Here is a 16,497-nt window from a genome sequence, read left to right on the forward strand (position 1 = left end):
AATTTAAGAAATTTTAAACAAGGTCCATAGGGCAGTAATTGGTAGCATCTCGCATTCAGCGTTATTGGACACTCGGCTATTGGATCAACCACTTCTGTATGAGGCCTCGTAATTCAGCTCTGGTTCATAATTTTCAATAACAGAGCTATTCAAGAGGGAGGGGTGGTCCTAAACCACCAGAGGACTCAGAAGTATGGTGATGTTCAAGTACAACACTGTGTTTATGTACTCCCCAAAGTGTATCAAAGCTCAGATCCAGAGAAATAAAAGAAAAGTCAAACAAAACAAGCATTAGACTGCGTAAAATAAGGTATGGACAAGGCAAACAGGTGAGGCATTGTTTAGGTGGCTAAGGTAGATCAATATCTATTCTTGCAAGCCAGGAATCCTGCCTGCTTTCCTCTGGTGCTCTGCAGATCATCTTACGGCTTGCAGACAGACTGTCGCCTGAACCCAACTGACAGACAACCTATTTCACCCCTGTAAAAATCATACCCATCTTCTTTCTTTGTGGTTCACTGAGGGGAGAAAAAAATATAACTGCCAAAATAAAATAATACCAAATTTGCTTTTATTACACTTTAATACCCCTTTTCATGAGCTTAATTATAAAAGTCTAGTCCCTAAATTCTCTTTCATATATAATTTTAATCTACTCAATAAATGTTAAGTATATTGTGAGCATAACAGTGTGTGTGTGTGTGTGTGTGTGTGTGTGAATGAAGAGGTGACCAAATTTATCCAAATAGGAAACATACGTAATGTGTTATACATAATAATCACTCAATAAATATTAGCTAATATCAACTTTCCTATCATAATAATTTTTAAAACCTAACAGAAGGATGTACAAAGAATCAATATGAAACTGAGGAAATAGATGTTTATATTTACCTGTAATTCTTAGAATAAAGAGGCAGTATTTCAGTTTTCTTGAAAACATTTAACAAGCTCATTATAAATGAACTTTGAGTAAATAACAGAAAATCAGATTGTTTATGTTTTATGACATACTACTATTAATTTGCCTTGTTCTGATAAAGTTCATGCATAACAATTAGTAACCTTTAGTTTTTTCATGATTTCATGCTGATGTGATAATCAAAACCAGAAATGTTTTCTCAAAAACAAGTATTTTAGTTATATCAAAAATAACAAAAATATAAAACCTGTCTTCTAGTTTCATAGAACTTTAGAAAATTATACAAACTTCCTTGCAAATTGAGAATTGTATAAATTTTGTACTTTACATATATAATTTTATTGAGTTATTTTTTTCATATCATATAAGTTTAACTAAAAAGTTAGGAGAAAGCCTTTTACTGTAGTAAATTCAGTGGTAATTGCTTTACAAGAAAAGCTCTGTGTATAGGAGAAACTACAAAGGCTACTTAACAAAATTAAACAATAAAAAGTTTATTTCATATTAACAATCCTAATTCTGCTTTGGCAAATGGGAGACATTTTCAATGTTTTGAGACAGCATTTACTGAGACATAATTTTTCATGTGTCCAATGACCTATGGATTTTGTTTTCTCCAGGTTTTCATATCAAAACCCATCACAGTATTTTTTACCCTCTGAGTTGACTAATAAAAGGAATGACAATTTTAATGTAATATTTAAAATACTAAAAGTCAAGACAAATCCTTATTTTAGTGGTTGTAGAGACTTGGTCTTAATCTTGAAAGTGGAAAAGGTCATATTTTGTGGACTGATGCCTATCATATCTCTGAGTAATAAGAATATGTCTTTTCATCACTGCTACAGTTTTCTGCTTACCTCTTTATGGTGGAAGAAATGTAATTTACTTGTCAGATTGAAATGTTTGATATATATCTTTATCCTATCTTTTGAACTAGCATTTCTGAAACACTAGATTGTAAACAAATGGCATGTTTAATTAAACAACTACTTTACTACTAACTGAACAAGAGAGTATGATTATATTAATTTAATACTAAGCCATATGACTAGAATTTCAAGAAGACATTTTCGATTCAGCAAGAAAGTATGATTATACTAATTTAAAATCAAGACATGTGATTAGAATGTAAACAAAATATTTTAAGTTCCTGTCTTCAGGATATAGTTTAAGTTCCCATCTTTAGGATATCAAAATAGTTTTCTTTTAAGAGTTAAAACAAAGGTAATTTATAAAATATTAATTTACATTAAAATTTCTTCTTTAATTTACTAATTGACATACAAAACTAAATTTATAAGTCAATTAAGTTTATTATGATATTGAAAACTTATTTTAAATATAAACAATTGTGATTTTCCAAGGGCTTCATTTTATTTTGGTGTGTGGCTGCTTTTTCACATCTACAGGTTAGCAATTCTGAAATACATTAGCTCTAGTCTAATAAGAATGAAAATATAATGAGGTAAATTTAGCTGGAGAATTAGGCATACAGTAATGTACATGATTATATATGTGTGTATGTGTGTGTTTATGTATATATGAATATAAATATATATTTAAGAGTATTATATATGATTGTTCAAAAGCCAAGGATTAATTTTACCTTCAAATTTCAAAATATGAAATAATAGATTTGCTGTAATCACTCAAAGGCATTTGATATTGAAGGTCAATCCATTTTACTCCTTTGTGGGAACAAAGAAAAACAAAAAAAAATCACTGGGATCTGACCTAATCAAAGCCATAAGTTGTTTTTTAAAACATGCATTGTTAGGATCTTAATTATCTTATTTATGTTTGCTTAGATAGATAAACAGATGAGACATTTCTGATCCAGATGTGACAATCTCAGCGCTGTCATTTACCTTTCAAGGATCATAGAATTTTTGCTTTTAACACGTTCCCTCGAGTACCTACATGTTTTCATTATAAACCAGTAGTTGAGAAAACGTGTCAGATGCTAAATTCAAAAACCGCCATGCAGGAAACATGGGGAAATGTAACAACTGTTTCGGTAAAAGATGTCTTGAAGTCAGTCAACTTACATAAAATCTTAAATGATTTGCCAATGAATGATAATTAGCATCTATGTTACAACTGCAAATGTTAAACAATTTCTGTTTAACTACTATTGGACTGAAATTATTTTTGTCAAATATGCTTAAGACCTTAAGCTAAAATATCTGTTTCATAACTAAACTAAAAGAGTAGTGATACAAACATAGAATTTGTAATACCAATTTAAATTATGAAACAAAAGGAACAAAATAGTTTAAACTCTAGAGCACTTAAACGCTTTTAATACTTAACACATTATATGAAATCTCATAAAGAATATGCAGCACTTATGGTAATAATTTCTTATATGAATATTCCATAACTTATATGTCCAAGTAGACTGAAAACAGAAATATTTCAAAGGGTCACATTCACTAGAATAAATGAAATGAAAATTTAAGTATGCTTGTGTTAAAGTTAAAACAACTCATATTATTTTCTTAGTAAATGCTTCCTAGTCTTCATCAATCATTATTCTAAAATATAAAGAAAATTATTTATATAACACAAGCAATATAATCAATGAAAGGCTATATGCTAAGATAATGCAAGATAACTGAGCTTATAATATGTAACACCTAAAATACTTAATCATAGTATTTATAACTACATACTTAATCATTTATTTCTACTTAATAAAATAGTAAAAATGTCATTTTCCACTTTTTAAAATGCATATTTGCAAACATTTTCTCTCATAGAATTGTTCATTAAATAATATGCATTTGCAATTAAAAACCTGATGTATTTATGGATATTCGTTTTTCTATGTTTGTTTACTTAATAAAGGTTAGAGTTGGTTAGGCTAGCATGGAAACAAAGTTCATGATGTTATTTTGAACTCTATAACCTCTTTTAATTTGCAAACAGGTAATTATATGAAAACCTGTAAAATGCACTAAAAAAGCATTTGGAAAGTGACAAATATTTTATTTAAGAATTATTAATTAGTGTTATAATCATTAAAAGCAGAAGTATGCACATGAAAATATAATTATCTAAAGAATGTCAGTCTCTAGCTTCGGTTAATTACTAAATGGTCATTTAAAAATGTATCTTAATGAGATTACAAATACATCTTTTGGTTAAACATAAATAATAAAGAATAGTTTGATTTTTAATAAAAATATCAAAAGACCAATTTCATATATGCATATTAATTATGAGCAAATAATTAAAGCATGTATACTTTCCAAAATAGTATCAACTTAATTAAAAATACTCTTAGTGGAAATGAAACCATTAATTTATACAGCCAGTCTGCAACAGATTATTGGTATTACTAAAATGTGATTGATGAGTGCTAGTTGCTGTCATTGTCATTTGTTGGGTAAAGTGTAAAATAAGCAGGACATTTGAATCTATTTCCTTAAGCATGGTGAATAAACACCATCATGCAAACATTAAAAGTTTGCCTTTTGGAGAGTGCCTTGGATTCATGTACGAAATGGGTTTTAATATAAAGAACCATCTCATCAGTAAAATGGAACTTCAGAAAGTCATATTTTGGAGTATCATAGCAAAGTGTTCACAGTAGTAAAGTTTACCATCACAGCAATTCTTCCTAGAAAAAAATTTCTTAAATCTAAGATTATCGATCTGCTTTTGAGTATTGTACTCATTTAGAAATAGCAGTTAACAATGAGAGAAAACTCTTAAAAGCATTGACTTTTATACTTCATTCTAACAAAACAATTCGCTATTTACTTATTTCACAGTTAATCTCCATGCTAAATCTGAAAGTATGTTCTCAATAACAACTATAATAAAAGAGTGTTGCGATAATGACACAAGATGATAAAAGCAAGGGAAATGCTCATTTGAGAGTATAATCTCTTTCACATATATGAGCTTTAAGTAGAAATGAAGTAGAATGAATGCTCCACAAAAAGTTACCCACAAAATTTCTGTAGAATATAAACATATCAAAAGGTGGTAAAAAGTCTTCCTAGCCTCCAAGCCCTGTTGACAACGTCTTTGTAATATGAGATATACAGATCTATAAAATTATGTGCAAATAAATGTTATACGCAAGAGTTCCTCACCATCTTTAGCTAATTGACTTAGTTTTGTTGGTGGAAGTTTGTTGGTAAGACAGAGATAATGCTATGTGTTCAGCAATATTATAGTTTTCCTCCCAAACATACAACTAAATTACATTCCCAAACCACCTCTGCAGTTAGGTTGGGCCATATGACTTCTGGCCAATGGAATAAGGTATCTTTCAGAATCCTTAGCTCGTTTTCTTTCCTCCCTACCCAATGCAGAGTATCCAGTGGAGGACTCCAGGGCACTAAAAGATGGTAGAGCCACTCCTGGGTTCCTGAATGACTGAACAGAACTAAATGGAACAAAGACTCACCCCCACTCTCTACCTGACCCACACTGTAATGTGACATAAAGGAGAAGTAAATCTTGATAACATTAAGCCACTGAAACTTGAAAAAGATGAGAATTCATTCATTAATTTATTCCTCAAATATTAGGAATCATAAAGAATTATTAGTGGACAAAAATAAAATTTGGTATTTCAGAGGAAGGCAAAGGTGGTAATTGTACTGGATCTAATAAAGTAGGAATCATTTTTAGAAACTATATGATCTCAAGTATTCTGCAGTTAGTCCCTGTTAAAGCTTTACTTCCCTAATCCTATACTGAATTTATGTCATCTTATTATACTACAATTACTCTTAGTGATAAATGCTTAAAGCATTAGCTAACATTCATTTCTTACCATACTCTGGGTAGAGAGCTAAGCACTGTATGTGAATTATTTATTTCAAAGTGACCATATGAGGGATTTTTGACAATATACTCATTTTACAGAGGAAACTGATGTCTATAAAAGATAAGATGATCTCACAGTTAGTAAGTGGTGAATCCAGAACTTAAGAGGTCTTGTTTGAGCAATGGTAATTTACTTTAACTACTCCCCTACCCACAAACAGAAACATAGTTGTGTGTTCATTTTGTAGATCACAGGAAAGGCTGACAGGAAGGATTTGCCTTAGCAAATATATTATAATCCTTGATCTGCCACTCATAGGAAAGCTTACACCCTGATTTTATCAACATGCCAAAAATTGATCCATCTATCAAAGTTAGATGCACAGTAGTCTCTAGTCTTTTGACTCAGAACTCAAATGAGTCACTTACGATAACTTAAATGAAAAAAAAAACTTCACTGAAGGCCTAGAATATGATCCTTACTCACCTAAAAGTTGCTACCAGTATAAACAATATATTTGAAATTCATGATAGGTAAGTATATATTCTAGAAGCAGAGATACCTTAGAAGCCAAATAATAATCTAAATATTGCTTGAAGCACATGGATTGAAAATGAAGATACTTTTATGAATGGAATGCTTAGTAGCATCAGGTTGAAATAGCCTGATATTCATTCACAATAGGAATGGCCTTGTCATTGGAATAAAGTCAACTCCCTCAACCCTGAACCATTTGGATAGGTCATGCCCGCAGTGCTTTTTACTTTATCTGCTTTCATGGCTAAAATTCTTTCTGTGGCTATGTGAATACCTTCAACCCTGCTGCACAGGAATTTATCTGTTCTTTTAACATAACTTTGCACATCATTGTGCCGATCTACTTTGTGTTGATCTTAAAGTTTAACAATCAAATGGCAAGTTTATCTTGCATCCTTTATTTCAAATTTCTTGCCAACACCTCTCTCATTATAATCTATAAGAACAAAAAAACAATGAAAAGAATGGAAAAAAATTGATTCCAAGATAAGATAATGCTTACTGAAAATCCTGGATATTGCTGAGAAATGAGTGAGGATAAAAAATAACAGCTCTCCTCTTTTTCTTTCACTTGGGCTAGAAGCAATGAATTGACAGGATTCAGTTAATCATCTTAACACACATCTTGATTGTTAGGGTAAACCTCTCCAAACTCCCCCAACCATGTTTCTCTTTATAATGGTACCGAACCCCATACTCAGCTAGAACTGTTGCTCTGGAAGGCGGTATGGCCCAGAATAAATCAAAGCTGACATACAATGTCAGGAAAAGATGGTGCTATGCCAGTTGCACCCCGTCATTGAAAAACTAAGCTTGTTTGAGCTTCATGCTGCCATAGCACCATGCGCTTCAAGAGCAATGTCTAATGCTGCAGTCATACTGTTCCTTTTTCCAACTAGGCAAATGCCAAGAGGAACATTTCCTCACAAACAAGTGTGTGGGAGATAGTAAATGCAATAATAAGACTAATTAACCCATCAGGGTGCTTCAACACTGGAATGATTCAGTCAGACAGAAACAAACAATTTTTATTCCTTTATTATTATTTCTACTTTATCTGTGGAGCCAGAGGGTGGGAAGAGGATCAAGAATTCAGACATGGGAAAGATGAATGAATTTAGGAAACTATCTAGTAGTTTGCAGTCTGGAGGATACTGTAGAGAGAAGTTTTCCAAAAGAAAAAAAAAAAAACGCTGAAGCAACTTTCTCTGGAGACGTATCATGCATACTTAGGAAGTTCTCAGACACCTTTCTGCCTGGATCCAGCTACTTTTCATTGAGTTGGAGAACATATATTTGGAAACCTCTGACTGTACAGCACAACGATGAATAGTTATCCTTGGATGCGACGTGGACCATCATGCCATCAACCTTCATTGTACTGACCAATGTGAAACCTCTGAAAATAATGTGGAAAGGACAAGAAAATAGATGATCAGTATAGGAAAGGCAAAACATCTTAGTAACAGAGAAACAAAGATAAAAATTAAGTTATAGAAACATAAACAATTTTAAACTGTATGGATGTATTTATAATGTTTTAAATTGTTGTGGTGGTATAGTATGTGGTTAAGCTTACCAAATTTTATTTTTATTAGAAATAATTTAATGGATGATAAAATGAGGGAAATTTCATTAGAGTATTATCTATGGTGTTGTAGAAATTTGGTAAGAGCTGAATACTCAAGCTATTTCAGTAAAGCAAAAAAGAACATACGTGAAAGCTTGTGTATAACTGAGTATATGCAAAGTCATCCTCCCCGAAAATGAGTAAAGAAAGTAAAAGAATTTAAAAGAAAAAATGCCAAGAGAGTTATTTTGGACAAAAAAAAAAACCTGTTACAGGTCCTAAAACCCTAATTAACTTATTCTATTCAATTCTGAGCAACAGTAAAAGACAAGACACAGAACAGCAGACTCACCAACTATCACATGGCTTCACTTGATTCTGCTTAATAAGTTTCCTATAGTCAACAACAAAATGAACCACATTAATGGAGAGAAATCAGGAGAAAAATAAAATTCTAAAAGAAAATATTCCAAAGAAAAAACTAAAAAATATGTAATAAAACCCCTGAAATAAGAGATAATTATACTCTGGCAGAACTAATGAATGAGGGGGGGAAATCAAAGCTGAAAGAAAGCTTTATTACATTTCCACTACTACTGAATAATAGCTCGAGGTACTTTGTCCAAAAGCTGTTTTTTGGACAATTACTTTTTTATTTGTGGGTTGTTGTTTTTTCCCCAAACATTATAGCTTAATAGTATGTGCGTAATAGATAATGAGCCATTAAACTTTACCTAAGACTCTTAAAGATTACTTTCAAAAAAGAATCTCATACTCAATTATAATGTTGGAGGAAACTTCCAGTTTTGAGAATAACATGTTAGTCCTATGCAGTTATGTTCTGGGAGGCAGGATTTGACTTTCAAGTTCTAAAAAATTATTATCATAAGGCTCTACTGTAGTCATTCATGTAACTACAAATTGGATATGGGTTTCCCTTTCTAAAAATGGGAAATCAAAAGGAATAAAGTACTAACCATATTTATAAATCTTTAAATTTATAGGAAACATGATGCCTATCGTTCATTATTTGAGTGGGGCATTTGGTTTGTCTTGTCTACAACAATTAAATGGGGTAATACACAAAGAGGAAGCTTCATTCAAGCTCGCACATTTTTGATCAGAAAAAGAAAATGTTCAGGGCCGGCCGAGTGGCGCGATGGTTAAGAACTCGCTTGGGATGCCAGAGGGCCCCGGTTCGGATCCCACATATGAGGGCCAGTGACACTGCCCTCCACAGCTAAGATGCTGAACAACAGCTCAACCTGGAGCTGGGCTGCCATGAGTCGCCGGCGACGGCGTGGGCTGCAGTCCCTGTGGCAGTGGATTGCCATGGGCTACCGTGTGTGGCCAGCAGCCAGCGTGAGCGGCCAGCAGCCGCAGTGAGCGGCCGTCCAGAAGCCGGCGACTGATCTGCCTCACCAGAGAAGAGCGCAATGATGGTGCCAACTTGGACCAGTGAAGCAACATCCTCCACAACTAGATTGAAGAACAAAAAAACGACAGCAACTTGTCTGTTCCCCTTCCCCCAACTCCCCAGCACTGTTCCCATCCCCCCAATTCCCCAATAAAAAATCTTAAAAAAAAAAAAAAAAAGAAAATGTTCAGATCCTGTGAATTACCTGTCCTGTTTCATAGGTAGCACCTGTATTGCTACCACACATCTGTAGAAGCACAGTATCAGCCAACTGTTAATCAAGGATCACTTCCCTTCAAAGTGACTGATGATCCACCGTTAAAACAGCTTATAAAAATAACTTCTGCTTCGAAAAGGTGCTTCAGGGTTTTCAGACACATCTCACCATTCCTGCTAGCTTAATGCATGTTTGAAAGTTAATTTCTCATTAATATTTAAAGAAGAAATGGCTTCACAACAAATTTTAAATGATCCATTAGATTTTAGAAATAAAATATTATTGGCATTATTTTCATCTCAATTACAAGGAATAATAATGTCCAAGATTGGCTTTTAAAACTGTTAATGAGCCCTGGCAATGTGAAAAAGATATGGATTAGGAAGATGTAATGAGATATGATTAAAGGGTGCAAGCACTGAAGGGTGTTGGAGAAATTCTTTTCAGAAAGAGTATAATTAGTGTCTGATAAAAGTACTTAGTAGATAAGATTTTTGAAGAAGAAAGGTTAAGATAAACACATACTTTATGACAAACCTGCTTAATTTTTCCCCTTTGGTTCTCTTACATACTCAATATTATGTTGAAGTTTCATACATAAATAATGTTTGTCGAATACTTGATGCAATTCTACCAGACAATTAGAGTGTTTTAATTGCCAGACACAGAGAGCAGAAAATGTGTTGAAACATCTTATTCCATTTTCAGTGTACATTTCTTTGTTGATTTATGTAATGTAGCTAATAATATGCAACCTACCCTAGTTTTAAACAAACAAATGAACTTCTAAAAAGCAAGCTTCCCATAAGTTGCTAAGCAACTCCAAAGGCATATTTTATTAATTGAATAAATAACATTTAGATGATGAATCCTTAAGGAAGATTTATTTCCTAACTCCATTTTATAAAAAGTAGAAAATCCAAGCAAGTATCCTTCTGCTTTGCCTATTCCTAAGGCCTCAAGGGTTAGGAAGAGACACTGCCATTTTCAAAGCTACATTTGACTCACTAGACAAACATTTCTTCAACTGAAATTGTTACTCTAATAGAAGTTAGGTTCTGGGACTCATTGTGTAGCTCACCAGAGTTAGAGCTTATGCTTCATTCCCATAACTGAAGGTTTCTCAACCTGGGCACTACTGACATTTTGGGCCTGAAAATTCCTTGTTGTGAGGGCTTCTCCTGTGCATTGTAAGGTGTCTAGCAATATTTAATCCCTGGCCTCTAATGACTAGATGCCAGTAGGGGCTCCATAGTTGTTACAGCTAAAAATGTCTCCAGACATTGCCAAATGTGCCCCTTGTGGGGGAGGGGGTGTTCAAAATCACACCCAGTTCAGAACTACTGCAACTGAATAATAAGTAAATATGAATGATGGGTAAATGACTAACTTCCAGTCACCGTCAGTCACCTAATATTCCCTAGCACCACCAGCAATGAAAAACAAAGAGGTAGTACTGATTGCAGTGGTACTGTGGCTCTTGTCCTATTCAAGGCTCATCACTAATGTTATCATTTCAATGTAATTTCCATTATATAAAAACTGGGGAGAAAGGTCCTAATGATGGCTCTGTCTATAGATACTCTCTAATAATATCCCACTCCAGAACTGTACCCAAATCTTTTCTCTTACTCTTTCTCTTTCTTCCTCAGTTTTCACTACACTGAGTGGCTGGATAGAATTATTTTAAATATAAATCTCAATTTTAATCATGCCATCGTTTGCACATAGGGCATAGATCTCGATCACCTCTAGCAAATACAAACCCCTCTGGTCTTTAAGCCTTCCTACAAATTACCACCAAATTCCGCCTCATCAAACATCTGTCTCATTCTCCATGAATACCACATTTACCCGCCCCCAAACACAGCTTCCATATTCCAATCTTCTTACGTGGCACATAAAGGACAAATTCATTTCCGCCATGAACGTTTTCCTAATTAATCCTTCCTTTATTTCTTATCAGTATCATATTTCCATTAAAAGAATGACATGAGTGCCAATTAATTTGAGGCAATTATTTACTGAGTGTTCTCAATATGCCAGATACTGAATATTCCTTAGTAGCTGTTTCTATCAATTCACATTTAATTTATGCACAACTAGATCGTAAGTTCCCAGAGGACAAGATCGAATCTTATTTGTATCCCTCTGCTGCTTCTTAATAATGATGCTAATAAATACAACACTTTAATTTTGATTAGCAATTATAACTTTCAAATTATTTTCATGGTTATTACCTTATTGCTTATATTTTTTTACTGTTTTAGTCAGTGAACGTGGAACATTAATGCTCTAGGGATCAGTCTACAGGTTACATACACAACTAGTGCTCTGTAGAATATGCATTTAACGTATGTTGACTGACTGAATCCACTCTCACAAATTCACAATGATAAAATTTATCTCCTGGTTCCAAAAAGTTCTTATGGCATTTAAAACAAATGTTATTGTAAAGAACAAAAACAGCTGAATGATACAGAAGACACAACATAGAAGGGAATTAGGGTTGGCGAAAGTTAAACTATAACGTAGCTTGAAAGCAAAAGAGAAATCTGTTTTTGCCTCAAATTGGCTACAAGAGATTAACTTCATAGGGTCTTGACCTCTTACCACAGAAAGTAAAGCTTTAAAAAGAAAGCAAAATATAAAGGGGGAAAGCTACAGAAGAGTCAATAAATCCCCAAATTCTAAAACACAGCATTTTTTACTGTGTTTTACCTAAGTTCCAGAAAACATTTTCAAGAACTCTTAAGAGATTTCCTCCCAGTTTTTGGGTGTCCCCAAAGAACATCAACATACCTATAAAAATCATTTATTAACCTCTCACTTGACTTCAACTAAACATCAGAAGTCAGAGGTCAGCCCACTTCTGAGGATACCTACTAACCATAAGTACCATGACCCCAAAGAAGCAACATCATTTATCCAGTAATTCGTTCAACGTTTATTGCATGCCTACTAAGTGCAGGTACTGGCCTAGCCCTAGGGGTTAAAAAGGCCTACATCTCAGTTGTTGATGTGAATTTATGTAAGGAATTCAGAAAGGGCAGGCTATCTGAAAAGACCAAAACAAAACAAACAAACAAACAAACAAAAAAGACTTATCTTCGATGCACCTTAACTCTCAACCTCTGGCCGCCCTCCACTACACCCCAACCCCTAATCCCCTGCCAAGTTTGAGCAAGTGAAGAAATCAAAGGAAATTCAAAACAGAAAGGAATGAAGGGAACAGGTGAAGGTCCCATCAGCCACCTGAAAGATACAGAAAAGAGTTCTCCACGATTTCCTTCAGCCACGTGAGTGGGCGGAAGCGCCGGAGCCCACGAGGCGGAAGTGCTAGGGGTAGGGCAGGTTCCGAGCCCCCAGGGACCGGAAGTGCGGACCTGGAGGGCGCGGGACACATGGCCCGGGGCGGGCTTCCCTCTGGAGCCGAGGCCACACGACGCCTCTCAGGGTTTTCTGTGACCACAAGGCCCTGTCACATCCCAGCAGGCTTTCGGCCACATAGGGATTTTGGAGCCTTCCCGAAGAGGTTCCTCAATGTGGCGGTAAGGTCGACGTGAGCTCTTCAGGGCAAGGCCTGAGCGCCCCTCCCAGCGTGCTCCGAGGCGGACCTGCGCGCCCCACGCCGGCACGGGCCGGGCAGCCGACGCCTCGCCGGGCCCGAGGGCGCTGACCTGCCCGGCGCTTGCCGAGCGGGGGCGGGCCGCGGCGGGAAGCGCGACGCAGCGCGGGCGGCTGGGGCGGTAGCCAGCGGGCGCTCGCGGAGGGCACGGCCGGTGCGTGCGCGGAAGGAGCCCGTCGGGGGGCTTTGTTCTCACCGCCCCGCTCCTCCTTCCCCGAGGCCCGGCCGGGCTCCGCGGGGCGAGCGGGGCCCCTGGCAGAGCTCGGGCTCCAGCCTCTGCGGAAGCCGCGGGTAAAGGCGGCAGTGCTCCGTGAGCCCCGGGGGGGGGGGGGGGGGGGGGCGTCACCGGGCTCCTCTGAAATTAAATTGCTAAGCATCAGGTTGCCTCCAGGATGTTTATCCAGGGTATAGAAAAGAAGGTAGAAACGCGCAGTTGGTTTCAGTGTGTCTCCCCCGCCCTGGAATTCATTCTGAAGCTCTGAGCCCGGCGTGCAAATGCGGGGAGCCTTCGGAGAAGGAGCGCCTCTCTTTCCCCCCGGTTCTCAGTCTCTCTCCCCTTCTCCCTCCCTCCGCCCGTGGATGGAGTCGCCCCCCCACCCGTACCTTCATCCCACTCACTTCATTGGACCGTCTCAGGAGGTCTCTTCCTTACATAGCCATCAAAACACACAACGACCGCAGCGCTCCACTGTACGCGTTCTCAGCGTTAGGCAACTATTTACAACAGACTAGGAGAGCGAGAGAGCTCCTTGCCGGTCTTAATATAATTTAAATGCACCAGCCCTGTCTGCTCCCAGGGATGTGCGAGGGAAAGTGTTTGGACCCGGCACTAAAGGTCAATAGATCTTCACAACATGTTTATAAGATCACTTTTAAGCTGTCCTCAACCTGATCGTCACTGGGAATTAGGTTGTGAGAGGAAATAGCTTTGAAACGTAGGACACCTCACTCTCTACACTCTTTGAATGTCCAAAGATGGAATGGAAACTCTTATGTTAATTTCCAACGGTTTAGTGACCCAGAGGGGCCCTGACCCCCCCCCACCCCTTCCCTGCCCCGCCTGCCCCCTACCATCCTGGGAATGGGGAGAAACCCTGGGATCAGTGGCCTCAGAACTGAGCACGCAGGGGGAGGAGGTATGAAGAGAAATGGAAAGAGGGGGAAAAAAAACATTTGTGTTCATTTACACATTTCCTGTGCAGAACAAAAAAGTCCCACCATCAGCAAAAGAAGTCTCTTCCTCCAAAATAGCAGCCAAAGAGAGAAAATTAGAATATGCATAAATTCCTTCATTTTCTGTCGCAGAGAGCACGATTTCCGGCAGATTTGTATTTAAACTGCTCGATTAATCACAATTTCTAAATAGCATTTTACTTAGCATCTTCCTAAAACTCACCTAAGGAGTATTGCTCTCCTCCCACGATTCTGTTTTGAAGCCTCCCTCTTCCCTATTCTCCAACTGCCAATGAGAATTTCTTTGATAAGACTATATTTTTCTTGTTCATTGTTTTCTTTTCAATACTGGAGTGATGCATTGGACAAGCTGGCTGCTGTCTGTGAAGCCATAACTGCAAGTGAGAGCCTAGTGGAAACGATACGTTTTTGAAATGTGTTCTTAAAAGAGAACAAATATGATAGGACCAGTAAGCTTTTGCAGTTCCTCTCATGGCATGGAATCCTTTACTGTTCTACACAAACTATATCCTTTCACCATTGGCAATGGTTAGGATGTTTGGATATGTCCACCCTCCAGACCTGCCTCCTCCGCTTTCTTAAGGAGCATGATAGACATCACACAACCCTATTCAAAGGAGTAGTATTCTTCATGAATATGCGGAGTGCCAGTCCATTAAACCCCTTCCCCCCCACACACACACAGCCCATCTCTAAAATATTGGCGTTGCCACTTGTGCAGTAGATCTGGCTGTATCTGCCTTGAAAATTCTTTGTTGGAAAAAACGTTATTGAGCATCGCTTGAAGCCATTCCCTTTCTGAAAGAGCATTGCTTGACTTGGGCTTACCTCTCCTGTCTTTGAAACTGTATATATTTCTTTTATTTAGTTGGATGTTAATGTTTAAAAAATGAAGTTACATCTTGGTTTACTGAAAATGTATATAGATCTTAATTCCACTTACCCCTAAATTCCTTACTCTTTTTGCACACCCCAAGATAGAAAGAAATCTATATGTGCTTCATAATAAAAATCTAAACAAAATGTAATGGTTCTGGCTTTCCTTTAGTGTTTACAGATCACAAATAAACCCCAATTATTGGTGGTTAAAAAGTCAGAAATGCTAATATTTGTTTAGCTCTTAGTTTCTATAAAATAAACATACATATTTGAACTATGCAGCATGATATATATGATACATATGTATAAGCATTTAAATATCTGGTTTATGTTGGCTAAAGATTTTTTAAGATTAGAATATAGAAGCCTATTAATTTTGTTAAATGGGTACATAAACTGAGTGCACATGAATTCTGCATGACTTTTACTACTTTGTGAAATAACTTTTCTTATTGTTTCTTTACTTTCTGTCAAATATTCTCACTACAAAGTATTAACTTTTTTTTTTTAGTTAGGCATGTCTCCAGTGACTCAGAGGTTCTCAGTTATATACAATTAAAACCAAAATTTTTGAAAATGAGTTCTTAACAGCCATATTTGGGGGGTGTATATAACAGGATTGAAGGCCACTTTTACTGTCATTGTTGACTTCTTTTAATTATCTTTAATTGTCTTAACCAGAGACCATTCAAACACATGAAAAACAATCACAATAACTGAGAAGATTGTCCTTAAAGTATTATTTTATATTAGAATTGGATTTTATATGTAAAACTCCAGTTTGAGTTCAAGTTGCAGAGCTGTACTTCTGGGAGAGCGGAAATGAACTTAGTTATTAATTATTTTTAGTGCAGGGGAAAAGCCTGGGCTACCGTTGAAGAGCAGAGCAATACACAGTTGCAGCCAAAGCTGCCTTTCTCCCGTTGCAGACTAAGCATCACCTCAGTGAATTTATCCCTAGAAATGAAAGCTCCTTGATCTTTGCTAATCTTTAGTGAAATCATATTCTCATAAACTGGAATATTTTCATACTTTTGTAAGTGTACAGACTAGATGGAAATGAAAAAGAATTGTTCCGCCTCCCTGCTGTGAAAGGTGAAGAGGTGGATGCATGTACAACCAGCAGGGAAGTTGCGTCCTTTTTTCCCCTCCCTTTCTTCCTTTAACTACTGTTTGGTTTAGTTATGGAGTGTGTGTGTGTGTGTGTGTGTGTGTGTGTGTGTGTGTGTGTGTGTGTGTGTGTGTGTGAAGACAATATCTAAGGGAAGAAAGTTTTCTAGAGGACAAAACTGAGTATTGATAGTTATGTCTTTCTTTTTGTAATTTGTTTCTTAACAAAGC

At 36.5% G+C, this 16,497-nt stretch overlaps 1 protein-coding gene across 5 annotated transcripts in view; it reads right to left on the reverse strand.

The window, feature by feature from the left end:
- Positions 1 to 7,271: 7,271 nt before the first annotated feature.
- Positions 7,272 to 16,497, reverse strand: part of LOC109389037 (uncharacterized protein encoded by LINC01551-like) — a 29,366-nt gene continuing 20,140 nt past the window's right edge. For 3 of the 5 annotated variants that reach the window (XR_002125331.1, XR_002125333.1, XR_002125332.1), the window contains exons 3-4: positions 8,174 to 8,215; positions 7,272 to 7,650 (exon numbers count right to left, since the gene is read on the reverse strand). Coding sequence is in view for 2 of the 5 variants with exons in the window: in XM_019654267.1 (XP_019509812.1) it covers positions 7,518 to 7,650 (133 nt within the window). In the remaining 3 variants the exon portion in view is untranslated. The remainder of the gene's footprint in view (positions 7,651 to 8,173; positions 8,216 to 16,497) is intronic. The other 2 variants (XM_019654265.1, XM_019654267.1) reach the window with 1 other exon arrangement.

This window comes from Hipposideros armiger, unplaced genomic scaffold (genome assembly GCF_001890085.2).
Source record: "Hipposideros armiger isolate ML-2016 unplaced genomic scaffold, ASM189008v1 scaffold_218, whole genome shotgun sequence".
In the NCBI taxonomy this organism is placed as follows: Eukaryota; Metazoa; Chordata; class Mammalia; order Chiroptera; family Hipposideridae; genus Hipposideros; species Hipposideros armiger.